At 38.0% G+C, this 26,226-nt stretch overlaps 2 protein-coding genes across 3 annotated transcripts; one reads left to right on the forward strand and one right to left on the reverse strand.

The window, feature by feature from the left end:
* Positions 1 to 1,224: 1,224 nt before the first annotated feature.
* On the forward strand, positions 1,225 to 1,692 carry LOC138895307 (uncharacterized). Its single transcript, XM_070179985.1, has one exon. It carries the CDS (start codon positions 1,225 to 1,227, stop codon positions 1,690 to 1,692), a length of 468 nt encoding a protein of 155 aa, XP_070036086.1.
* A 6,436-nt stretch (positions 1,693 to 8,128) lies between these two features.
* Positions 8,129 to 21,220, reverse strand: LOC104096803 (histone-lysine N-methyltransferase ATXR2). Of its 2 annotated transcripts, none has more exons than XM_009603234.3 (15): positions 20,996 to 21,220; positions 20,826 to 20,901; positions 14,933 to 15,018; positions 14,465 to 14,814; positions 13,622 to 13,734; positions 13,484 to 13,515; positions 13,100 to 13,242; positions 11,900 to 11,987; positions 11,008 to 11,056; positions 10,854 to 10,908; positions 10,324 to 10,393; positions 10,171 to 10,240; positions 9,265 to 9,341; positions 8,699 to 8,755; positions 8,129 to 8,559 (listed from the first exon to the last, which is right to left on the reverse strand). In XM_009603234.3, the coding sequence occupies exons 1-15, from the start codon at positions 21,077 to 21,079 to the stop codon at positions 8,452 to 8,454; spliced, it is 1,458 nt and encodes a 485-aa protein (XP_009601529.1). In that variant the 5' UTR covers positions 21,080 to 21,220; the 3' UTR covers positions 8,129 to 8,451. The 2 variants fall into 2 exon arrangements, with proteins under 2 accessions (XP_009601529.1, XP_009601528.1); XM_009603233.4 differs by having other exon boundaries at positions 11,008 to 11,070; positions 11,887 to 11,987.
* Positions 21,221 to 26,226: the final 5,006 nt, after the last annotated feature.

The raw sequence follows: 26,226 nt of genomic DNA on the forward strand, positions 1-26,226 counted from the left end.
TTGCTTGAATTTAAGAATTAATGGCTGCAAATATTGATTCAAGCCTAATTGACCTAGTCTCTACTTGAGAAAGAGAGACTAAGTCTAAGAAAACTTGGCTAACAAGGAATTGGGATAAACTCAAGAAACTGATAGCCCCAATTAAAGGGTCAAATCTAGAGATAGTAAGACCCGACTTGAGCATCTATCATTAGTTTTGTGAATTACCCATTTGGACTTGAGAAATCCAAATTGGGCAAAACCACTCAAACTACAGAGAGGTATAGAGTGGGTAATTGCGTGTGATTGCTATATTACACCCCGATCAATCAAACATTCCCTAAAGCCCACAATCCGTTAGGTAACCACCTAGGTGGAAGTCACGACCCTAGATCTTTTATCAACTTGAAAAACAACAATACCAAAAATATCGTTCCTTAGCTTTTCATTTACAAACAGTAGTATACTTTTTAGAAGTAGGAAGAAACAACCAATTATGTGGAAGTGCAATTTGGGCACGTCATACACCTAGTCTAGATATATACCTAATACAATATAAGCTCTCTGTGGAATCGACCCCGACTCACATTGGGTAATTATAATTGCATCGACCGCTTCACAATCCCAATCAGTGGTGTGAATTTGGGCGACATCAATCACAAACAGAGTATGTAATGAGAGAACTACATGAGGGGCATTGCGTAAATCATGCCTGGGGAAGATCGTTGGTGAAAACATTAATAAAGGCAGGATATTATTAACCAAAAACGGAAGAAGAAGCAGAAAACTTTGTAGCCATGTGCGATAAATTTCAACAATATGCCAATAATATGCACCGACCGGCAGAGCTGTTGCATTCAGTTATTTCACCATGGCCCTTCATAAAATGGGACATGTCCATCGTAGGTACGTTGCCTCAAGCTAAAGGAAAGGTACGGTTTCTGTTAGTTTTAATAGATTATTTCTCAAAATGGGTAGAAACATGTGCTTATAAACATGTGCGAGAAAAAGAAGTTAGGGATTTCATTTGGCGAAATATTATATGTTGATTTGGAGTTCCAAAGAAGATTGTATGTGGCAATGGCCCACAATTCATAGGCGCAAAAATCACAGAGTTCTTCCAAAGTTGGCAGGTAAAACGAATTACTTCCACACCTTATCACCCTGCGTCCAACGGACAAGTCGAATCGACAAATAAAGTTATCATAAATAACTTAAAGAAGAGATTGGAAGATTCAAAGGCAAATGGCCAGAGGTATTATTAGGGTGCTATGGGCTTACCGAACAACAGCAAAAACTAGTATGGGTGAGACTCCGTTTTCACTTGTATACGGTGCAGAAGCTTTGATTCCGGTGGAGATAGGTGAACCAAGTACGAGGTACACGCATGCCACTGAAGCGGAAAATGAGGAAGAGCTAGGGGTAAATTTGGATTTGTTAGAAGAAAGGAGAGAAGCAACATTATTTCGAATGGCGGCTCAAAAACAGATGATTGAACGATATTATAACAAGAAAGCGAATTTGAGATATTTCAAGATCGGGGACTCCGTCCTCAAAAAGGTGTTATTGTCAACAAAAGCGGCAAATGCAGGAAAATCGAGTCCAAATTGGGAAGGCCCATATAGGGTTCGAGGCATCGCTGGAAAAGGAGCATACGAGTTAGAACCATGGATGGCAAGGTATTACCGTCGAACTGGAATACAGTCCATTTGAAGAAGTATTACTTCTAAACGAGGATAATACCCACGGTCAGGTATCACGCAAGTTCAATTTTATTTTGTTCTTTTGAATTTTACTAACCATTTTAGATGATAGGAAAAAATCTGGCTCGTAACAAATGATGATATTAGACCTGAAAGACACGCGGAATACTGAATTATTTTCGGTCTAGGTTACAACTTTTCTGATGGAAAAAGGGTTATGCAGTCATCATCTAAGAAATTATCTCCGAGTTCTGTTTGTATTTTCCTTTTCTGGGAAAGGACCAAAAGAAATAAGTTGATCCAATGTTCGAGATTTCATACTTCAATACTCCAACACTGGGGGGGACTATGCATATAAAAGGTTACACAAGGAAGGAAAATGTATATCAAGGGCATAGTTCAGCCTGAATCAAAACCTTGAAGAAACCCTTGAAAAGTTTTCAAAAGAGTTCGAACTCGCAAAAAGGATGCAAGATATTCCCACGAGCTTCTAGGTTAAGTCCATAAATTTAGTAGTGGAAAAATAGACCCGAATTTGTAAACCTGCTATAATGAAAGCAGTTATGAAAGTGTTGTATGAACAATTATGAAAATGATGTACAAAATTTTTCATTTGAGAGTTCAAAAAATAAAACCTCCTCAAATTATTTCTCTTTCCATATCTACTTCACGTTTCATATATTTGCACCAATATGAAGATGAGACGTCATCTCCATCAGTATATATAAAAGGGCCCTCTTTTATAAAAACCCATATATATCGAAGTCACGGTCTGTTAAAGCACTTTAAGTGCAAGTGTAAGCTCAAATATTAAAAGGGCAGAAAGCATAATATGCGACAAAAGCAATAAAGATATTTATAACCCCAACGAACATGGACGCTATTTATATCATAACCCCAAAAAGGACATGGGCGGAAAAACTTTCCAAAAGTTGTCCAAAAAACACAAGGGAGTTCCAAACAAAAACCAACAAACAAACATTTTCAACAGATAAAGTCTAAAAATGGGAAAAGCTAAGGAGCATCATCAACGGGAGAAGAAGGATCAACTTGGGGAGAGGAGGGTTGAACATCAGCTTCACCAGGAGCAAGTCCATCTCCATCACCCTTAGAACCTTCGTCTTCGGGTGTGGAAAAGCTTTGACGTTGCTGAGTTTGTTCAATTGTTTCTCTGGATTTAGCAATCTCAATATTAAGGTCAAAACCTTCATGGCTGGCTTCAGTTAAAGTCTCGAGGCGAGTGTTCAAAAAATCCCAACTAACATCCAGTGATGACTTATCCTTGATGTATTCATAATCCTTCTCCCACTGTTCAATTTCAGCTTTCAACTCTTCTTTTTCTGCTTCTGAGGCTTCATAAGCTGTCTTCAAAGGAGCAAAAGAACTTTTCAGGATTTGAATTTTACCTGTAGAGGCACGGAAATCTTCTTGACCTTGGGTAAGCGTCTGAACCAGTTCACCCGCGTAAACCTCTTTTTGATTAAGGAGTTCTTTCAAACTCCTTATCTCTTTAGTAGCCTTGGAAAGTTGTTTAGCAAAAAAGGATTCCAGTCTACCCTTATCCTTCTCAACTTGACTAGAAGAAGCTTTTAGAACCGCTAACTCAGCGGATACCATTCTCATTTGTTGTTCCAAATCTCCTTTCTCCTCTACAAGAACGTCTTTTTCTAACTGAAGACCTTCAAATTGTTATCTCCAGTTAACAGCCTCGGTATGCAATTCAATTAGTTGTTGGTCAGTCCAAGAGATCCTTTTCATAAGCTCAGTGCCTATCAAATTAATCAACAAAAAAGGCAAAAGAAAAAGAGTCACGAATGAGGAAAAGTAAGGAAGGAAATGTAAGTAAATTTATACCTTAAGAGAAGAATGAACAATGTCATTCATTAAGGTCAAGGAACTGTGACCCTCCAACTTATTCTTCTCTACGGATCCTAACAACGGCTTCAGCCACACATCAATTTGTCCATACTTCCTCAACAAATTTCCACCCTCGGGGACTTCAATTACAATTATTTTCATTTCCCGGCTGCTGCTAGAAGGCTCATCTTCTACATAAGGAGCAGTAGCGGGAGCAACCATTGGGGTAACACCAGGTAAAGATACAAGGGGGTTAACAACAGGTAAAATTGGAAGGGAAACAAGTGGCAGTTCTTCAGAAACTGGCCCAAAGCCTTCTTCACCCTCAAAGCCATGGGCGAATAACCTTTCAACAGGACTTGATGGGGGGGGGGGGGATTAGCTGAGTTACCAACATCTTCATCAGAAATTTCTATAGGAGCATTCTCTGGCTCATCAATGAGTCTGAAGGGAATCGAACTTGATGGGGGATCATGAGAGACATGGGTTTCATCAGCTGAAACCACGCGTCTTCTGACACGCGGTTTTCTTACCAAAGAACCTTCTTCTGCATCTCCTTCGTCATCAGACCCACTGGCTTCAACAATCTTTCTCTTGAAGGAAGAAGCACTCAAAATCCGTTCTTGAGCAAGACTTAAAGAAAGCCTGGTTGATGGAACAGATGTGGGACTAATGCCACGAATAACAAACTCTAACAAAAAAAGGGATGATGAAAAAACTTATACATGAACAAGTAAAGAAGGAAAGGAAGTGCGAGAATGAAGAGGACCGTGAGTCTTCACTTTCCAACCAAATTTCTGTGAAAGAAATTTCCAAGATCTTTGTCCATGGGAACAACAGTCAATATTTTTTCTACCCAAGCACGGAAATCAGGAATTTCTTCAAAGACTTCCATAGTTGCTGAAAAAATAAATATGTGTTTACATAAAGGAACTCAAGATATCAAAGAAAAAAAAAGACTTACGTGCAAAGTTTCATTTTTCTGGAAAAGACATATTTTTGCACCCATTAATCCACTAGTGGGGGCAGTAACAAAATGGGTGTACCAGCTGATCCACGTCCAATTCGCACTCAATAATGAGTGGAAACGGTCATTGGAAGAATAGTACCTAACAAGAGTCGGGGTCGATTTCCACAGGGAGTTACTAGGGGTGTTAGGAGTATACACTTGACGAAAGAGAAAGGAATAGCTAAATTGCACATCCACAAAAGGTTTTGATTTCTAATTCTAATTTTACTCTAGCAATTATAAGCTAAGAAAAGAAACTAGAAGCGAATCAGTATTTTTGATGTTTTTTCAAATAATTAAAAAGCCTAGGGATGTGACCGTAACCTAGGTACTCGCCTAATGGGTAAAATACGTTAATACTTGTTTTGTTGATTGGGGTGTATAGCTCTCAACTCAACATTACCCGCTCAATACCTCTTGGTCAAAGTGATTTTGCCCAATTTGGCTTTCTTAAGTCCAAATGGGTATCAAACAAAATAGTTGATATGAGGTCAAGTCGGGTTCTCACTATCTCTAGTTTGAACCCTTTAATTATGCTAATCAAACCCTCAATTAGCCCAATTCCTTATTAGCCAAGTTATCCTAGACTGGGTCCCTCTTTCTCAAGTAGAAACTAAGTCAAAAAGGCATGAATCAATGTTTTCAATCATTAATTCTAAAATTGAAGCATAAACTAAGCTAAATAATCAACACCCAATCATAAACAAGCATTAAATTAAGTACCCATAAGAGTTACACACTAGCGTTGGGTCAAAACCCTAGTAAAAATCTAGCTACTCATAGTGGAATTGAAGAAAATAAAGAAGAAATGCTAATTAAACTCATAATCTAAGATTAAATTGATAAAATATAATGTTTAAATACTAAAATAGTCACAAACTTCCTAAAATGGAAAAATGTAACGGCTACAGCAGCTCAAACTTCGAAACTCGACCTAAAAATGTGAAACTCGTCTATTTATAGTGGCCCAAAATTGCTAACAAAAATGCCCCTCGGGAGGTTCTGCGGCCGCACAATTCCATGTGCGGTCCGCAGATTTCTTCAGTTGCAAGATCTTGGATTCCACAGCCGCACAATTCTGGATTGCGGCTGCGAAGCATCTTATGCGGCCACACAATTCTTGTGCGATCCGCACTTCAACAAGGCTTCAGGACTTGGTCTTTTGCACACTCTTTGAACTTCGAATCATTTGTCAGTGCAGACCCTATTCTGCGGCCGCACAATTCATGTGCGGTCCGCACATTGGCCATATTCCTGTTGGGCTCTTTCACTTGATCTGTGTCCGCGGATGGAATTCTGCGGTCCACACTTTCTTTTGCGGACCGCACTTCTTTAATATTGCGCCCTTTCTTGCCTTGTGATTAAGAATACTCTTTTTTGAGTCGGAATTCATCATGGAAGACCAAACTTCCAACATTCATGCAATTTGCACACTTTCATTAGTTTCGGGAACATAAATCAATACTTTCGGACTAAAACAAAAGCAAAAAGGTGCTAATAAGTAGCCAAAATGCCCACTTATCACCAGCCACGGTCACGGTCATCCTCGGGGCTAACTAAAACCCTTTTACTTTTAGCCAAGAGGGAAAAGACCCCTTCACGAAACAACTTGGGAGAGTAAAGATGAAGTAAGTGACAAAAGGTAAAAGGAGCGAAAACTAAATCCGACAAATAGCGAAGGCATGCTATTGCCCTCCAAACAATGGGACCAATTTGACCAAGGCAAACATTAAAATAGCGACAAAACTCGATGATCACTGGGTCATTGGGAGGTTTAAACCCTAAAGTAAAAGGGTAGGTATAAACAAAAGAAAAGCCAGCATGGTAAGAAGTGATTCTTTGGTTGGCACCAGGAATTAAAAAGGGAAAATTTGGTTTCCAGTGACATTCTCGACGAACCAAAGAAAGAAGACCAGGAGTGATCAAACTTGGGTTGAGTTCAGCAGGGTTAAGGGAAGCTATAGAAGAAACTTGATTTTTCATGGTTTCACGATCTGATACAAAAGAAAACTCTTGAGGAACAATCTCAGAAACCGTAGGCTCACGCATGGGTTCATTCTGGTCCCTATTTTTAGAGAAAGATCTAGGGGGTCAAAGGAGCTCTAGGTCTAGAAGAAGATGGCCTAGTGGAACTACTTTGAGAAGTAGAACTACGAGTAGATAACGAACCAGGGCTGCGGAGTCTACCACATCTCCTACTCCTAGTAGGGGCAGTAGAAGGAGCAAGCTCATCGACGATCACAACTTTGCGAGGGTCTGGTGTTGAAGAAGACATGTTTAACAAAGAAAATACAGAGGAAAGGTACAAAACTACGAAGGAAGGTTAAGATGATGGATACAGAGAAGAATGAAGAAGGTTTCAAGAAATCAAAGAGGATGAATTATTTATAAGAAGATGCGACTGTCATCAAAATTGATCATTATGAAGTGTCATAATAGAACCGTCACTTCGTGACTGACGCAGTCGCAGCCGCAGAAAAAACCCTAAAAAAGCGTTGAGAAACTGCAGAACCAATCATGTGAAGCCACGTGGCATGTGAATTAAATGAATGTGACATACATCGCATCGATTCTGAAGAGGGCATAATGATACTCGAGAAACGGCAGCAAAGAATTCCCGCCATAAATACTTACCAGTTACCACTTCTTGAATATTCAGAAAGTGGGGGGGCTATCTGTATTGGTGAAAAAAAGACATGACGCGTGGACTATCAATAAGGTGACAGGGCATGGTACATGGAACATCGATATAATGACAAGTGGCATTCTTAATTAGATAAGTTAAAGAATGCGGAAAAGGCACGGGAGAAACACCCACGGGGTTATACTAAGGAAAAAACCACATGACAGCTGTAAAAGGGGAAACATGAACGAAATGAATAAGGCTGTAAAGAAGGAAAGATACACGAACCTGTCATAAATAAGGAAGGAAAATCGGTACGGTTACAAGAAATCTTTAATCATAAATATTTCTGTTACAGTTGTATATGGTAACGGGCAATCAAGGCAATTAATACCATTAGTGAGCCTGAATTAAGTACGGAAATCGTTATAATTGTATGCTCCTATATAAGGACTGAAATCTCATTTGTAATGGCATTAGACATTTATTGAAATTTATGCAATCATTCTTTACTTTATTCTCAAAGTTCTAAACCGTAATTTTGGGAGTGATTACCAATCTATTTCATATTTTCTTTGTCAATTATTTCAATTCCTCGATTTATTCTTCAAATTGTTGAGAAAGTGAAGTAAATCTTGATTATCAATAATCCGATTTCTTCTAGATATTGACTTTGACCGAGAAATCTATTTTTGGGTTAAACATGGCATAATTTTTTTCTGAGGTGGATGCTAATGTGTTATCCACTCGGCGCAATTGAGGAACACACTCGATTAGAGGTGTTTAAAGAATTGGTTTTGATCAAGTGAAAGTGTCTAGATGAAAACTCGTAAAGTATGAGGACCGGGATGTCAAAACGGTGCAAGTATGAGTGTCTACTAAGCTATTGTGCCTTAAATAATTTGTCAACTATTATTTTGCGCCTCTAAACTGTAGTTTTTATTCATTTAGTACAAGTGACGAAAAAATAATGCATTTCATAAGAAAGAATCACGAAATCCGGGGTCTTACATCTTTGTAATCTTCTCTTAACAACTTTAGCCGGACAGTTTTACTACAATTTCATGGAATTTTTCTAGCCAATATGCTTTCCTGCAATCAACTCATTCGACAAAATTTTCTTCAGTCTACCCTTTCAATTTTCTCAGGAAACAAACAATAGGTTAATCAAGTTTTATGCTTAACTAGTTATATCAAGGACAAATTGTTTAATGGGAAAGGGTAAAAAATACCCTTGTACTATACGAAATTCTCTCAAAGAAGCTGCCTTTAATCTTTAATTAGGCTTCCTCTAGACACTTGGAGCATCGACATCTAAAACCATAGTCTGCGAGTAATGCCTGTCTCTCTTCAAAAGGAAGGTCCTCGTCTATATATGAAATAGTTATCTGCATATATCAACACCTTTTGATAGTTAGAATTCTCTTCCCTTGTCCTGCGGACTGCGGAGTTTATAAAGAAGTGCATCCACAATTAAATTCTCCAAAGCATAAGAGATTTGTAACTATAAAAACAAGTTAAAGCTACCTCTTCTCCTTTGGCAATTGGTTGAAGAGCAATTATAGTTGCTTGGCCATCCCGATCCTAATAATGCAATATCAAACATTTTCACAATTGTCTTATAAATATGTTTTCCCGATATGTGCAGAATATGTTATTGAGCAAGATCAACTGCAAAGGGTTAGGTAACTTGAAGCCTATTTAAGCATAGCTTATAAAGATCCAGCCAGATTTTGACTAAATAGAAGAGAAATTAAAGGTATTTTCAAAGTACTGTAATCCAAGAATAACTTTCCACCCTCTGCTATTTACTTCGATATGTGTTCAGAAAATGATTTGTCCATAAATTTTCTACTTTCAAGAATGTCGGAAACAACACTGAAACAGGGGCAACAGGCCCCAACCAAGTTGCAAACGCAATGCCTGCTTGCAGAAAATTAAATTCACTAACAATTTCTCTGCTTCATAGGTTTCATTTTTTGCCTGTAATCAAGTCTTCTTTTGTACGTCTAGTTCTTTCTTCCTATTTGAAGAGGTTATTCCATTGAGAGAAAAGAAAAAGAAAGTCAGAATTTGCAGATATCAGAACATACCTCTTCTCGCTTAAAAGCTTTTGCATTAGGTCTGCACGAATGGTTCATACAGCTTTGCAAGGGGAAAAATGCAGTACCTTTTATCAAAGATTGCTTGTGGTTATGATTCAGAGAAGTACACAAAAACTAGGTAGAACCAAACTAGAAAAGTAAAGAGTAGGCATGGTGAGCAAAATAATTGACACAATTAGACGCATAACTTTGAAAAAAGATTCCCTGCAGCAGGTTACATACTTTCCAACAAATAATTATTCTAAATAAAGCAACTAACATGTATAAACACTTCCAAATTAATAAATAGAGAAAATCGGGTTTCATATTCTTTATCATATTGCAGAAGGAGCAAGGAAGCGCCATTGTACTAATCATGCCTTGTCAACTTCTGTATCAATTGAAATGCTGGCAGCAAAAGTCTACCCCTTCTCCCGGACGAACTTCTAAGATTGCCTAGGGCATACAAACAATATTTGTATCTTGCAGAATTCAAAAGCAATGCACAACTCAACAACCAATGCAGCTCAGAGAAAATGCACCCTATCAGCTAAGAGATTGCCACAAAATGCAAGAGCCAGACACAGTTCCAAAACATGATGTCTCCTTTCTAAATAGAACTCAGATATTTAAGCTTGTGTAATCACAGTTATCTGTAATTGTACATTATCTCCAGTCTCCACCCCTGGCACCATATATTTATTTCCAACTACAACTTTGTCCTTTCTAGATATTAACGATGGACGATATTTTTATATATCAAAAAGAAAAAAAAAAGTATGGAAGATATCCAGGGGCAGGTTTGTGTTCAAATATGGACCTAAAATGACAGTTCCTATGCCCAGATATTAAAAGAAAAAAGAAAAAAAGAAAAAAACTCTATATCTACTTTCTATGTCACACATCATAGTTTACCTTGACAACAAATCGAATAGTCATCACCAAGAGCATCCAGGATAGGCTTTGTAGTTTGCTCAGCCTCTTCCTGCCAAATTATCGTAAAAGTAATGCTGTCAAATTTCTGCATGGTACTAAGTTTCACAAGCACATAAAAAAATTGGTTCTAACCTTTCCAGGGAGAGGAAGATCATCAATGTAGAGAAAGTAATCCTCCACTGGTGACTCTACCACCAGGTCACTATTAACAAGCAAAGGCTTTAACAAGTAAGTTCACAACAATTTATAAAAGAACAAACTTTAAACGGAATAAAAAAAAGTATAAAAACGCAGAGCATTCCAAAGGGCATGTAGAAGTCAAAAATCATATCTGCAAGCTCATCATCCGTCTATTTACGCTATTCCAAATTAATGTCCACTTTTTGAGGAGGAGCAAACTATATAAACCAAACATTATCTGGAGATGGCTTGTATGCTTTTAATTATTCTAGCCCTACTAATTTCAAAGAATACATTAAAAAACAAAAACTCTCCTGCCATAGTAATAAACTTGGCAACTCAAATTAGGACATTCATTTTGGAAGAGGTAAAATATTATTTTGTATGCTTCCGAGTTGCAGAAAAGTGAAACAATCATCAGGTTTATTGCATGCATGCTGAAAATAACATGAAGGTGGTAGTTTGATGGATCATGAACTTACAGGTTATTCAGCTCAAACATGCCAATAATATGACCATACATTTCAAGGGAGAGTACTGGTAAGAGTCAAGGATTCCATATTGAACCACATAAGTATCGAGAACAACGCTGCAGATAAGAGGAGCAGTCAACTGATTGAAAAGTAATCAGGATACATGGCTTGCATTCCTCGTCAAAGATAGCTGCCTTGAGGAGCTGCAGAGACTGGATAATACAAACTGATAAATCAAATTTCAGTATAGAAAGCAAAGAGCAAGACCAATGAAATGCCGATATAATAGAAAAAAAAATATACAGGTACTAAGGTTCATATTATAACGCAGTAACAGAGCACAAAAGTTTAACTTCTAAGCAGGACTTATACAACATAGCCTTTTCTTCCAATTAACTTGCTACATTAAGACCATAGTGATATTACATCCTTGAAAAGCAATTGAACAATAATTCTGTCAAAACTGGCACTCAGATTAGGCGATACACAGTTTACTCCAGGCAACATCTGAACAATCTTGATTCTTAGGAGAAAACTGATGATGCATGAGATAATCAGAATGAAAATTCATTGATGCAATTTTAGCTTATGATTGCTCTCTCTGTATCTTGCACATTTATTTAGAATGAGGTTTGTAGCACGCAGCTTTCACATCAATTACTGTAGGAATAGTAGGCTCCATTATCTTCCAGAACAAAAAACCAGTCTATTCTTCACATCTAGATAAAATTAAGGAAGAAGGTTTTTCCTGCTCGAACTGATCCCTGAAGGCCAAAGATGGAAGAGACCTTATAAAGAGGAGAGCTGCAACACATACATCTATTTCAGCCAAAATAGAAGAAAGCAGGCCCTTTTTTGGTCTACTATAAGAGTTCACTTGCCACCCCAAGAAGGGCAGTATAACAATATTTACTGATGATCGATGACAGGTAGCAATACTACTCCTACGAGGCTGAAGCTGACAAATTAGAGATACTTCAGCACATTACTGGCAGATCGAAGTGACGGTTAAAAACGGAAGCAGGTTGCTGTCAGAATTTACCAAGGAAGATTACCGTGAACGCCAGCTCTTTTATTTGCATTCTAAATGATGCTTGACCAGAACCATCAACATCGCCTGGCAAAGCAATGCAATCCCACCACCTACAAAAAAAGTCACTTTACACTGAGCAACTTGACAAGTAGGATAATCATGCATCAGCCTGGCACAGAACCCCGATATTCCTCATAGAAGAATTATACTATTTCAAAAAGTTAAACAAAACTTTTCAGTTTTAGAAAGTTGTGGCGCTCTGAGCCTTATTATAATAATATTCACAAAAAATGTGTCACCCTTATACATTTTAGCATTTCAAAAGACAAAAATAAACGTGTCACCCTTATAACACAGTTACACCACAAAATTTCAAGTTATTCATCATAGGCAAAAATGCAGGAGCCTTAAAAGACAAGTAATTTTAACTTGGAGCTTATAGGCTATTGTTGTTATTATCCTTGTGAAGCACTGCAACATTTTAGGAAGGGCTTCTACGTTGATTCATGTCGGGGCCAATTTTGGTTTTTTGAGAAGGTAAATTTTATATATATGTATCAGCATCAAGTGTCTATACTGGCATACACTTGATGCTGATACAACAACAACCTAGTGAAATCCCACAAGTGGGGTCTGGGGAGGGTAGTGAGTACGCAGACCTAGACCCCACTTGTGGGATTTCACTGGGTTGTTGCTGCTGTTTTTGTTGTTGTATCAGCACCAAGTGTATGCCAGTATAGACATCTGTAATTGCCCTAATTTATAGAAGGGAAACCAAGGGAAAAAGCCCATCAAGGGTCTAATATTAGCAAACCGTAGAAGTTCTTGAAAAAGACGACTAAAAGAGCCAATGGTTTCATTACCAAATATGATTAATCCCTCAGAGACTTGACCAAATTTTGAGCTATATCAAATTTGCAATATTTTACCTACTTCAATGTTACCATCAACGGTGAGAATAGTATTCTTCACCACTTTGTTGCAACAGGAGACTATGAGTCAATCTTTTAGCAAAGGTGGTCCATAAAGTGGATTGATATAGCTGCAAGTTCTGCAGTCATGCTAGCCGTCATCATGCAGGATGTAATTCGGGGAAGACAAATAAGATATTAATATTTGGACTACAATTCGCACTTTCATTACGACCGCATAGGTTTTGCATCAAAGGGGTCAAGCTTCATTTGATAGCAACTTGTGAAGAGTGACAAAAAGATTTAAGTACCTTCTCTTGTATCCCATGGACACTGGCTTCCATGCCTCCAGCAGTAAAGAAAAATCCCTGCTTTCTGAAATAACCTGCTTCCCTTTTCCCTCATGACGACTTTCTTTCAACTTCCTATGTCTCAAGATGGTGAAAGAAATCACCTATAACACAAGAACGTGTTTGCAAAACACTTGCTTAAGCAGGTTTCCAGCACGTAGTAAGACATACAAACACAGAGATCTATGCCTTCACATATGCACCTCAGTTTCCCAAGGAGAATTGCAACATGAAAAATTAACAAGAGGAAAAATGCAAGACATAAGAAAGACTGGAAATGATCTATTCTTCTAAAATGCTTTGCAGATTGACAGGAAAAGGAAACAAGAAAAGGAAAGGACTTACCTTTGCTGCAAGAAGGAAAATGTCGTTTGTATCTGGCAGAAGAAACCAGAAAAGGAAACAGCTTGAACAACAAGATATACGGGTAGGCAGGTTATAAACTAGACTACATAACAGGTAGCAGCCACATTAGAGCCTTACCATTAGCATGTTCCATAAATTTCAGAAGCGCTTTTGTGCTTAATGACTTTGACCCCTCCCCTGTACATAGCAAAGAATGAAAAGACTCCCAATCAGCCTCAGAGCATGATTTGCTGCGAAAATGAAGAAAAAAAGGTTAGCACACTATTCAATCAGTGACGGTCAAGTAAATTAATAACAGAGTCATTAGTGGTGCTATGAGAAGCAAAAACATGAAGAAACAAGTTCATCTCACAGAAGAGGTTTTCAATACCTAAAGCTATCTAACATTTTGAATAGCATATGGTTACAACCAGAGACAATGTAGCACCAAGGTGTTCATCTGTTTTATCATTTAGTGTTACAGTTCAATATTCCAATTTTAGCGGCTGAGGCAGACACCTGAGAAAACCCTGCAACAATGATTCTCATATAGCAACATGCAAGTTGTTCCTATCAGAGCAGCATTTGTGCCGAAGATCTATAATACTGTTACCTATTTCAAAAAAAAAAGCAAGTTGTTCCTCAATGTAGCCGATGAAAAGGAAACACAATGAAGAGAGAAAAAACCTTCAATTGACACAAGATGGCAGCATTATGATGTTGAAAAGATCCTCTTCAACAAGACAAAAAAATGTGTCGAGAACTTTTTATGCCATGTCATGCAGCGCCATTGGCATATTACAGTTAGTTTTGACTGAATATATATATATATATATATATATATATATATATATATATATATATATATATATTGTCTTCTGAGAATGTGATTTCAAATTTCAATAGAAAATGAAATTTTGATGCTTTGCAGTATTCAATGAAATTTTTATGCAAATTATGGAAAAATAGCTGAATGTCTACCTGCAATAGTAGTTCTCTTTACATCCACCAGGACAAGAAAAAATTGGAGGCAATGGGAACTTCTCAGAATATGGTAGTTGCATCTCACCATTAAACAATGACTCGACCACATCCTTAGGGAGAGGAATTTTATCTTTTGAAGGGCTAGAAGCACATTCTCCAGAAACTTGCTGATCTTCTACATCAGAATCATCTTCACCAACAGATGAACCAGAGTTATAACAATCTTTTTGCATGTGAGACTCACTGCTTGGGGAGACACCCAGCTGTTCTAAATAAAGCTTCCTCCCAATTTGAAGTTCTATTGACCCAATAAAGCAGAAGCAATAACTACATACCAAACAGTCTACCTGCCACGTGCAAAAGATCAAGGTGAAGCTTGTCAACCAAAAGGGGAGTGAAAAAATACATAAGTTGGATGATTACTGTGAGCAAGAACATGTGTATTGCTAGTTCAATCAGCAATACCTTATTTGAAGAATGTTGGGCGCCAGCAAGTATTTGATCCTTCAAAACAAGGTCCGACTCTTTGAAGTCTGTCTCAGCATAAACCCCTGCAGTGCCACTAGTCTCAATATAGTGCTCATTAATAATAAAACTCACAAAAGAACTGAACTTTAGTAACCACCAAATCATGTTACTAGCAGATGACAAACCAAATATTAGTAAGCAAACTCACATTTTGAAATTCCCTATCAAGTAGTTAACTTTAGTTGTATATCAAACATTAGACAATCAATCAATCAAATACACCTCAATACAAAACTAGTTTGCGTGGCTATATGAACCCCCTATATCCATTCTGCTCTATTCGTGCCCATGGACAAACAACCATACAACAACTATGCCTCAGTCCCAAACAAGTTGGGCTCGGCTATATGAATCCTCATTGACCATGTTTCTGTTGGAATATTAGTTAAAGGCTAAAGTGTTTGGGCCATTCTTGTAACTTAGATAAAGAATCCATTTGTCTGTGTTAGTTGGGCCACCGGGTCAGGCCCACTATACTATTTATAAGTGGCATCCCTATTCTTTGTAATAAGACAGATAGATAAAACATTTTCCATCAGGTATAGAGAGAGGTCGGTTCTCTCGAACCTTCTCAAACAATATGAACCCTACTTTACATTTTTCCAATCTCCCTGTAAACTTCAATACTTAACATGGTATCAGAGCGTAGATTCTGGTAGATCGTATCATTAGCTTCCGATCTATGTTAGCCTCTTCAGTTTTCATCAACTTTTTCGTTTGGACTGCATTCGCACTGGATTAGGGTTTTGCTTGGTTTCGTTAGATGATTTCTTCTCATTGTCGTCCGTTTCTACTGGATTTTACTATTTCTCTGGATATTTGACTGTACCTGGTTGATTTGTTCATTTGATTCGAGCTAGGGTTTTCTCGTCGGTATTTAGCTGAGCCGCCGGAAGTTTGTTCATATGATTTCTTCTCATTGTCGTCCGTTTCTACTGGATTTTACTATTTCTCTGGATATTTGACTGTACCTGGTTGATTTGTTCATTTGATTCGAGTTAGGGTTTTTTCGTCGGTGTTTAGCTGAGCCGCTGGAAGTTTGTTCACAAGGCTGTTCTCTTTTCAGTTGCAAAAGAAGGGGGTAAACCAGTTCTCTCTTCATATTTCATAAACTTGTTTGTTGAATCGTTGTTTGTCTCTTGTTGATATACTTCCTCTAAATGACGAATGATAATCCTGTAATTACACCTTCTTCTTCATCTACTGCATCTCGTGCCGTGTTTCACGAAGATGATTTTACACATCCTTGTCATCCATTATATGTACACCCATCAGATGTGCTGGGAACTTCTTTGGTCTCTAGCCCATTTGATGGAAGCTGTTATGGCAGCTGGAGAAGAAACATCTTAGTTGCTCTCTCCATTCGTAATAAACTTGATTTTATCAGTGGCACCCATACAAAGCCACTTCCAGGATCTCCTCTGACACGTCAGTGGCAACGGTGTAATGACCTTGTGGTGTCCTGGTTGGTTAATTCCTTGTCAAAAGAAATATCTCGTAGCGTAGAATACTCTGAATATGCTAAAGATATTTGGTGTGAATTGGAGGAGAGATATGGTAAGGCTGATGGGGCCAGAGTTTTTGAGCTAAAGAAAGAATTAGCACATATCTCTCAAGGGTCTTTAGACATAGCTTCTTATTTTAATAAAATCAAACAACTCTGGAATGAAATAGCTTCTTATAAGGTCAGAGTTTGTACTTGTGGGGGTAAGGCTGCTGAGGATGAAGAGCAGAAGGTTTATCAGTTCCTTATGGGTCTGAACGATACCTACATGCAAACTCGCAGCAACATTTTAATGATGAAACCACTTCCATCTGTTGGAAATGTGTAAAGCATCTTATTGTCTGATGAGAAGCAGAGGCAGGTGTCTTCTGCCTCCCAATTCTCCACACAGTCTGCTTCATTCAATGTTGGAACTTCTAAGCCATCATTTCCTTCCAAGGTTTCTTTTGAGGCTCCCAGGTCTTCTCACATCTGCAAATATTGCAAGAAACCTGGGCATTCTATAGATAAATGCTATAAATTGCATGGATATCCTCCCAATTTCAAGTTCAACAAAGGACCTCCCCCTCGCAGAACTGCTGCACATGTTGAGCTTGAATCCTCTGGTGGTTCTTATGTGCCTGGTGGTTCTGATGGCCCTGTTGAGAATGGGGAGCCTTCTGTAATACCTGGCCTTACCAAGGATCAATACTCTCAGCTGATGATCTTATTACAACAATCCCAAATCTCTGCTTCCCCACACTCTCCACATCTCTTGGCTTCTGCTAACTTTGGTGGTAAGCTTATGCCTTATGAGGGTATTTCTTATGGAGCTTGTATGTTGTCTAGTGTGAATGGCATTGTTTGGATAATAGATTCTGGAGCTACTGATGATATGACTTCAATCAGGAGTTTACTTTTTGATATAATCACTCTTCCTATTCCTTATCTTGTGTCTCTTCCAAATGGATATAAAGTAAAGGTTACCAATGTTGGTTCTTTAGCTTTATTTCCTGACTTAATCCTCCATAATGTTCTTTACATCCCTAGTTTTAAACATAATCTCATATCTGTCCACAAGCTTTTGTCTCATTGTGATGATGTTGTACAGTTTACCAAGTCTACTTGCACTTTCCAGGGCCCTTCAGTGAGGAAGCCAGTGGTACTTGGTAGACTGGACAATGGACTTTACAAGCTGTTCCAACATGTCACCTCTCCTGTTGAATCTGTTAATGTCAAATCTTGTTCTTTTGTTGATTGTTCTCTACCTGTAGTGTCTAATAATGCTGCTATTGACATTTCATCTGTAAATACCATGGGTGACTCAAATAAAATCAATAAATCTGATGTTGTTTGGCATTATAGACTTGGGCATATTCCTTTTTCCAAAATGAAAATTATTTTTGGTCTTTATTGTGGACTATCCTCCAAGCAGTCTTTCATATGTCCCATTTGCCCCTTAGCAAGACAAACTAGGCTCCCTTTTCCTGATAGCTCCATTCAGTTCACTCATCCTTTTCAGCTTATACATATAGATACTTGGGGTCCCTACTCCACTCCCACTCATTCTGGTTCTAAATATTTTCTTACTATAGTAGATGACTATACTAGGGCTACCTGGACACATTTGATGGGAGCAAAAAGCAATGTTTTTGATTTGTTAAAAGCTTTCATCTTTACGGTTGAAACACACTTTAACACTAAAATTCAGACTGTGAGAAGTGACAATGCTTTAGAGTTAGGCTCCAGTTCTTCTGGTTCTCTTTTCTTTTCTGAAAAAGGGATCATTCACCAAACTTCTTGCCCTCATACTCCTCAACAAAATGGTGTAGTTGAACGGAAACATAGGCATTTGTTAGAGACTGCCAGGGCTCTTTTATTTCAATCTCACCTTCCTATTAAATTCTGGGGTGACTGTCTTCTTACTGCTACTTACCTAATAAACAGATTTCCTTCACCTCTTCTCAAACATAAGAGTCCTTATGAGTTACTATTTGGCAAGGCCCCTTTATACTCTCATCTCAGGTCCTTTGGCTGCCTTTGCTACTCAACTGTGCCCAAACCCCATAGAGACAAGTTCCATCCTAGGTCTGTTCCATGTTGTGTTCATTGGCTACCCTTTTGCCAAAAAGGTTCCCTTGATTTCATTTTCTCTCCTTCCTCTAGCTCATCTTCCCCTTCTGTCCTTCCTTCATCTCCTCCTCAAATTAGAAGATCTAGTAGGCCTCATATTGTTCCTGCTTATCTTCAGGATTATGTATGTCCTACCCTTCCCATTTCTGCATCTGTCCCTGTTCCTTCTAGTTCTGAGTCTATTTCCTTTAATGCAACCACTACACAGCTCCACATCCCTGAGCCTTACACTTACTCTCAGGCTGCTGCTATCCCTGAGTGGCAGGATGCTATGAAAAAGGAGTTTGAGGCTTTGTAGGCTAATAGAACTTGGGATATTGTTGAGCTACCCTCTGGTAAAAAGCCTATAGGCTGCAAATGGGTATACAAAGTAAAATATAGAGCTGATGGGAGTCTGGAAAGGTTTAAGGCCAGATTGGTGGTTAGGGGTGATACTCAGGTTGAGGGGGTTGATTTTCATGAAACTTTTTCTCCTGTTGTTAAAATGTCCACTGTGAAATCCTTAATTGTTGTTGTTGTCAAGCAACACTGGCCTATTTTTCAACTTGATGCTAATAATGCATTCTTACATGGGGATCTTGATGAGGAGGTTTTTATGAAGGTACCTCCTGGTTTATCTGTTCTTTCTTCTTGTTCTTCTTCTTCTCCTTTGGTTTGCAAGCTACTTAAGTCCCTCTATGGTTTGAGACAGGCTTCCAGACAATGGTACGCTAAATTGTCTCAAGCCCTTTGTTCTAGAGGATATTCTCATTCTTTAAATGATTACTTCCTATTTACTAGGGGTTCTGGGGCTTCTTTGGTCATTTTAGCAGTGTATGTGGATGATATCATCCTTACTGGGACTGATTTGTCTGAGATTTCTTCCTTAAAAGGCTTTCTGCATGAACAGTTCAGAATTAAGGACCTTGGTTATCTTAATTATTTTTTGGGGATTGAGGTTCTCTATTCTGATTCTGGGGTTCTTCTTCATTAAAAGAAGTTTGTTTATGACTTATTGGATTCTTTTACTTCTTCTGCTTCTTCTGCTGTTGTTTATCCTCTTGCTATTAATGAGAAATTGAAGGCTTCTGTTGGTGAGCCTTTACCCAAACATGAAGAGTATAGGTGCTTGGTGGGTAAGTTGAACTTCTTGACCGATACAAGGCCTGATATTAGCTTTGCAGTTCAGCATCTCAGCCAGTTCATGCAGACTCCCTGTGTTCCCCATATGCAGGATGCTTTACACTTATTGAGGTATTTGAAGGGCACTTCTGATATTGGACTTTTCTTCAGTCATTCACCTAATCTTTCCTTGACAGTATATTGTGATAGTGATTGGGCTTCTTGTGCTGATAGTAGAAGATCTGTGACTGGTTTCTGTGTTTTCCTTGGTAATTGTTTGATGAACTGGAAATCCAAGAAGCAGTCTGTGGTCTCTCTTTCTTATGCTGAAGCTGAGTGCCATGAGTAAAGCTGCAGCTGAGGTCACTTGGCTTTCCAGGTTGTTGTCTGATTTTGGCCTTCCTTCTTCTTCTCCCATTCCTTTATTTTGTGACGACCAGGCAGCCTTGCACATTGCCCGCAATCCAGTATTTCATGAGCGGACTAAACATATAGAGCTGGACTGTCATTTTGTCAGAGGCAAAATTGGTGATGGGCTGATTCGCTTGGATCATGTTCCCAGCGATGCTCAAGTTGCTGATATTCTTACCAAGGCCCTTCCTGGACCTGCTCATCATTTTCATCTTCCCAAGTTGGGTCGGCTGTTGGAATATTAGATAAAGGCTAAAGTGTTTGGGCCATTCTTGTAACTTAGATAAAGAATCCATTTGTCTGTATTAGTTGGGCCACCGGGTCAGGCCCACTATACTATTTATAAGTGGCATCCCTATTCTTTGTAATAAGACAGATAGATAAAACATTTTTCATCAGATATAGAGAGAGGTCGGTTCTCTCGAACCTTCTCAAACAATATGAACCCTACTTTACATTTTTCCAATCTCCCTGTAAACTTCAATACTTAACAGTTTCCTCATTTAATTTCATCTCATGCCAACATTGTACAAAATAAAAATAAAAATGAAAAGTACTAGAAGTTCTCTATATTTTCTACTAGCATAAGAACACACATAAAAGATAAAACAGGTGTCTCAACACTAAATGCAACTTTTTTATCCAGTCTTTCTGTTGATAAAACTGATGCAGCGGTAATCTAAGAAAAGGAAAAAAAATTACCCTTCCCGTGATATGCAGTAGGTTTAACTTTGAGGCGGCGGCATTGTCTAGTGGCTAATAGCTCTTCAAAATACTTCTGTGAACATTTATCAAACAGTTAACAGACTAAAACACACTTGAACTGAACATTTACTCCAAAAGAAAGTGAAAAAGGAGACGAGAGTTGATGCCTGGACTTCATGACGAGGAGGAGGCTTGAGAAGTGCGGCAATTTGGTCGGAGAACTGCTTATCGATTGAGCATATTATTTCCATTGATTGGACTGTTGGCAGAGAACTGTGGAATTTGTAGAAAAACCAGCGTCTTAGTTTTAGCGGCTGCTATGCTATGGCGGCGTCTCAGCCGTTTCCTCTTTAAACTGTACACTCGTTTTTCCCACTAAAATCGAGTAGACTTCCTCTAAATTAACATTTTTTTTTTGTCTCGTCGGGACTATTTTACCGGATACCCTACCCTATACTAGACACACGGCCGTGCATAATTTGTTAAATATACAAATCGAAAATTTTGGTATTTAGTATGTTATTTGGTTTATATTTTTAAAAAATATGATACTATTAGATATGGTATTTAGTATTTTGAAATAAAATATCGAAATACTGATACCGTACCGAAATATATATTATATTACACAAAACATATATTATTAATTATAACATAAAAAATTTAATTTCCTTTATTTTCTAAGTTCATCAAAAAACTCTGAGCAAGTAAGAAGACATTTCTAGTGATCAAATTTATATAGTTTTCTCTCACTAGGTTGATATTTGCTGGTTTTGGATAAAACTTTTGTCAACAAACGTTTTTAATTAAGAATATTATAGTCTATGACTTTATGCATTTGTTAGTATTCAAACCGAAAAAATCGAAGTTACCGAACCGAATAAACCGAAATTTGTCACGTCCCGAACCTCGGGGCGAGACCGGCACCCGGTACATTACTCAACCGAGTACTAACATAACGTATCTTTCTTATCACATCATCATATACACATGACATGCAGGCCTAATAGGCCAACATGATCATTTATAAACTCAAAACATAGGCCGACAAGTCCGTACAATCTTTCACGTACACGACATATGTCTACAAGCCTCTAAGAGTACATAAATGTCATAAAGGTCGGGACAGGGCCCCGTCATACTAATCAGTACATGTCCTAATCATACTAACCACATAAGCAACTCCGGAGAAAATGGAGCGCACCAACACCTTCCGCTGAGCTGATAGCCTACTTGGAGGACTCTCGACCTGTCTATCAGGACCTGCGGGCATGAAACACAGTGTCCCCATGCAAAAGGGACGTCAGAACGAATAATGTACCGAGTATGTAAGGCACATAACAAACATGGAAGAATTATAGAGTAAATGACTCAACCTGTAAGTCTGGATAACTCTGTAAATCATGAAATAATTATAGTGTCATGCGTATGCATATGAATGTCATATCGTGCATAGGTACATGTTTCATAATATCATCAGGCCTCTGAGGACATCCCATCATATCATCTCGGCCACTGTGGGTAAAATTATCAACGTATACCAGCTGATCAGGTGGTGGTGCGTATATAATGCCATTACCTTTTCCCATATCCCATATACATATAATATACGCGTATATAACGTCTTTTGGTCATGGATCAATGTACATGTATAAATGTATGAAATGCATATGAAATACGTTAATAAGAATTCTCGGAATGTCATAAAAATAATATGCTTGTCGGATAAACTTTATCAAAATCGTATTTTTCTAAGACCCATGAACAAAAGCTATAATAATAATTAAGAGATAATAATATATTTTTTTTCATATGGGAAAACCATTGTGTTAGTGTTGTTAAGCCTTGCTGCTCAAATATTTCAATGATAGAATCAATAACAGAATATAAGCGAAGCAAGACGATAGATGATGGTACATTCAACCTTTTCTCTACAGCTTTAAAGGCTTTTACAATCATGTACACTTGCATACAGTCTAGCTTACTGGACTCTTTCCATTTCAGTGACTAATTATTAATTCACATGGGGAATCAAGAATATAGACACCTCTAGTATTTCTATAAATAGAGTCATCTATGGGAGTTGTGTATTTGCTCGTTTCGCTTGTGTCGTATAGATCATGCCAAAAAGAAAGAAGAGATAGCCTTAACATACCTGGAGTAGGTAAAAATCTGTATGATATTCTTGGAAAAGGTTGCACCATGCACCGTACTCCCTTAGAATCACAAAATCCCACGTTGTTATTGTGCTAAGAAATCTTATTGTTTGGAGAAATCACGTTGTAGCGTTAGAAGTGAAGAAATCATGTCTGGTTGTAGTGCTTTTTGTAGGAATTTGTAGGAAATTAATAAGAAATCACGTTGGCTAAGGTTCAAAGGTTCACGTCTGTTTGTGTTATTGTGAAAGTCTTAAGTGTTGTGTTGAAAGTCTTAGATTTGAAGATGTTAGAGATGATTAATCAACAATGACTAAGAGTAAGGTATTTTGTATTTGTTTTCCACCTAATCAATCAATGACTAAGAGTCATTTGATTAAGAGTGGCTTGCTGCCACGTTTTTTAGTTTAGTCAAAACTCCAATTATGCCACCACTTAATTATTAATTAACTAGATAATGTCTCATTTTCCAATAATAACCAATTACCCATATAATTAAGAATTATTTCCATTTACTTAAAATACTTCTCACTTTTCACATACCTTATACACCTTACTATCATGGTCATGTGGTACCTTTTATGGCACTAGTTCATAAATATCGAGTATTTTAGCTCGGGCCGTATTTTATCCCAACATGCCAAACTTGGACGAAAATTCACTTTATTTGACTTGCTTCCCCTCTCACTTTCATGAATTTACTCATCATTTGTTTGAAATAGCATAATGCTTATAATCTCAAAATAATCCCATTTCCGAACTTTCGTCGATTAACTTACGACGAAACTTTAACATACGAAAATACGGGATGTAACATCATTCCCCTCTTTGGAACATTCGTCCTCGAATGTTGATTGGTGCACTTATCATTTTCATAGCTTGTCTTCCGAATACTTCATTACTCTCCTTGCCATCTAGGCAACTGTTCTGTGATTAAATCCAAAGGTCAGGGCATTCCATCTTTTAGGCCTCTTTCCCACACCATGGCTTGTGATCGGAATCCTTCCAATCTCGTAACTGTGGTTACCTTCTATCATGCAGCCGTTACGACTCTGATCTTGCAAGTGCGCTTATGCGTCTCTTTTTTCCTTTTTCCTCCGATTTTTTTTAGCCATTACTGAAGTTCTTCGCTCGGTATTTTGTCGAACTTACGAATATTGCTATATCTTATTTCATAGACCTGGTTAACCTTTCGTATGACTTTACTGCATCTATGTAGGTCATACTATACCATAACTCTTACTTCGATTTATCGTTACTAATGTCTGCAACCAACTCCAGGTTACTATCGTTGCTTATCCTTAAGACTGGTGGTCTAATCTCATCTCATACTGTTGAACTTTTATCCATCCATTGTTAATTCACCTCAATATTAATCTACAATATACTACTGATAACTTGAAACTTCTTACGTTATACCTTGCCACTAGAGTGTACATTGCATCGAGGAATATTTGAAGTGATTTTCCTGATCCACTTAGGGGTGATATTGTACTTCAATGACCGTATTTTATAGCATCCCAATGCGATTCATTTACGTGGGTATTTTAATCTTGTACACTCCATGGAATCCTCTTCAAATCATTACTCAATCGAAGGCCTAAAGGTCATCATTTATCCAACACAATTACACCCTCATTGTACTATCAGGGCAGTATTCCATCTCTTCTAAATGCTACTGGTCTTAGACTCCTTTGAGTTCATTCAGGCTATACTGAGCTTTATATAACTTAGAGAAACTATCAGCTCTTCATGTTTTCATGAGTTTAATCCTGAGGACTTATCTATTCTTGTCACCTTCTCACTCGCTATTTCTTATCCTTACTCCTGTCTTCCTACAACCTTGTCGCTCTACCATACTTTTAGCTTGCGACCCATACATATCCATTTATACTACTCGCGGCCTTCCTTCAACTTCTTTGCACCATAGACTTCCTTGTTTTATTCTGGAATATCAAGCGAGACATCACCTCGTCTCTAACTCTTCTTTGTTTTCTTAAATAGACCTCTCAGTACCTAAAAACCATAGGCTGGAAGATATGCCACTGACGACGCTGCTATCATTCCTGGATACTGAATCCCAACGCTTCTAGTCTTTTACCTAAAGTATGGACCATTCACATCCTTCTACACTTGAGTATTTCGTACATTGTTCACCTTTACCTTACTACCTTAAAATCTTGCATCGTATCTTCTATCTCTTTCATGACCTCCCTTCCACATAGGTATAATTTACCTCCACAACCTGAAGCTCTATTATAATACTTGCACTTTTGGTACATACACAAGTCGGTGGGAGCTCCATACTGAATTCTTATGAGGCTGGTATTTTCCTAACTGGCTTTATCGTAGAGCCGTTATAGAATATGGTTGTTGTACTATCTCTCTTGCACCTCTGATATTAAGAGTGATTCTGCTATGTTCTCAATCATGACTCCTATAACTTCTGGGTCCAATAATCAGATTCCCGATTTACCTCGTCGATGTAACTCTTTAGTTTCCTCCTTCTTCTGATCGACCTTTATGTAGGCTTAAGTTGTCTCCCGATCTGCGGTTCATGGTATTAGTTATTCTGTTTAGCCTTTCATGGGCGCTGAGGAATATTCATGATACAATCCTTTAACAATTCAATCCTTTGTCTATGACCTGGGCTCAATTCTTTCTTTTAACGTATACCAAAATCTTCTACGGCTGTATATGTTGTATGTATAAAACTCCAAACTCTTAAGTGCATCCATAACGTAACTAACCCTGGATCATTAATCGAATAAATCTTTTTGTTCCATCTCAGCTTTCTTCAAACGTAAGCAATTACTTTTCCTAGTCCTTCTGCCCATTTTTTGCGTGCATACTTAACTTATCTTAGTGTCCACGGATATTGAAATTCCATACAACTCATATGACCTTGAATATCACTGTTGATTTTACTTTTCGTTCATTAGCCATGGTAGGTTCCATTTTCTTATGGAGTGCATACAATGTTGTTGTGATTTTTTTTTTTTTTTTTACAAGGCTATTTCTTCTTCAAGTTACTATGCTTAGGTTGGAGTCTTCTGCTTTATTTCCTCAACTGGTCTTCCATTGTAGTACTTAGGGAGGACCACCTGATTCTTGCAAGGCTGCGAGCTTATTACCTTGTTTACCCGACGGAATTTTTGATGTCCTTCCTCGCCTATAATTATCTATAGTTACTTACCTCCATGCCCTTGTGCTTGTAGGTTTGCCTCTAAACTTGATATTTT

The sequence above is a fragment of the Nicotiana tomentosiformis genome, chromosome 7 (genome assembly GCF_000390325.3).
Source record: "Nicotiana tomentosiformis chromosome 7, ASM39032v3, whole genome shotgun sequence".
Classification (NCBI taxonomy): Eukaryota; Viridiplantae; Streptophyta; class Magnoliopsida; order Solanales; family Solanaceae; genus Nicotiana; species Nicotiana tomentosiformis.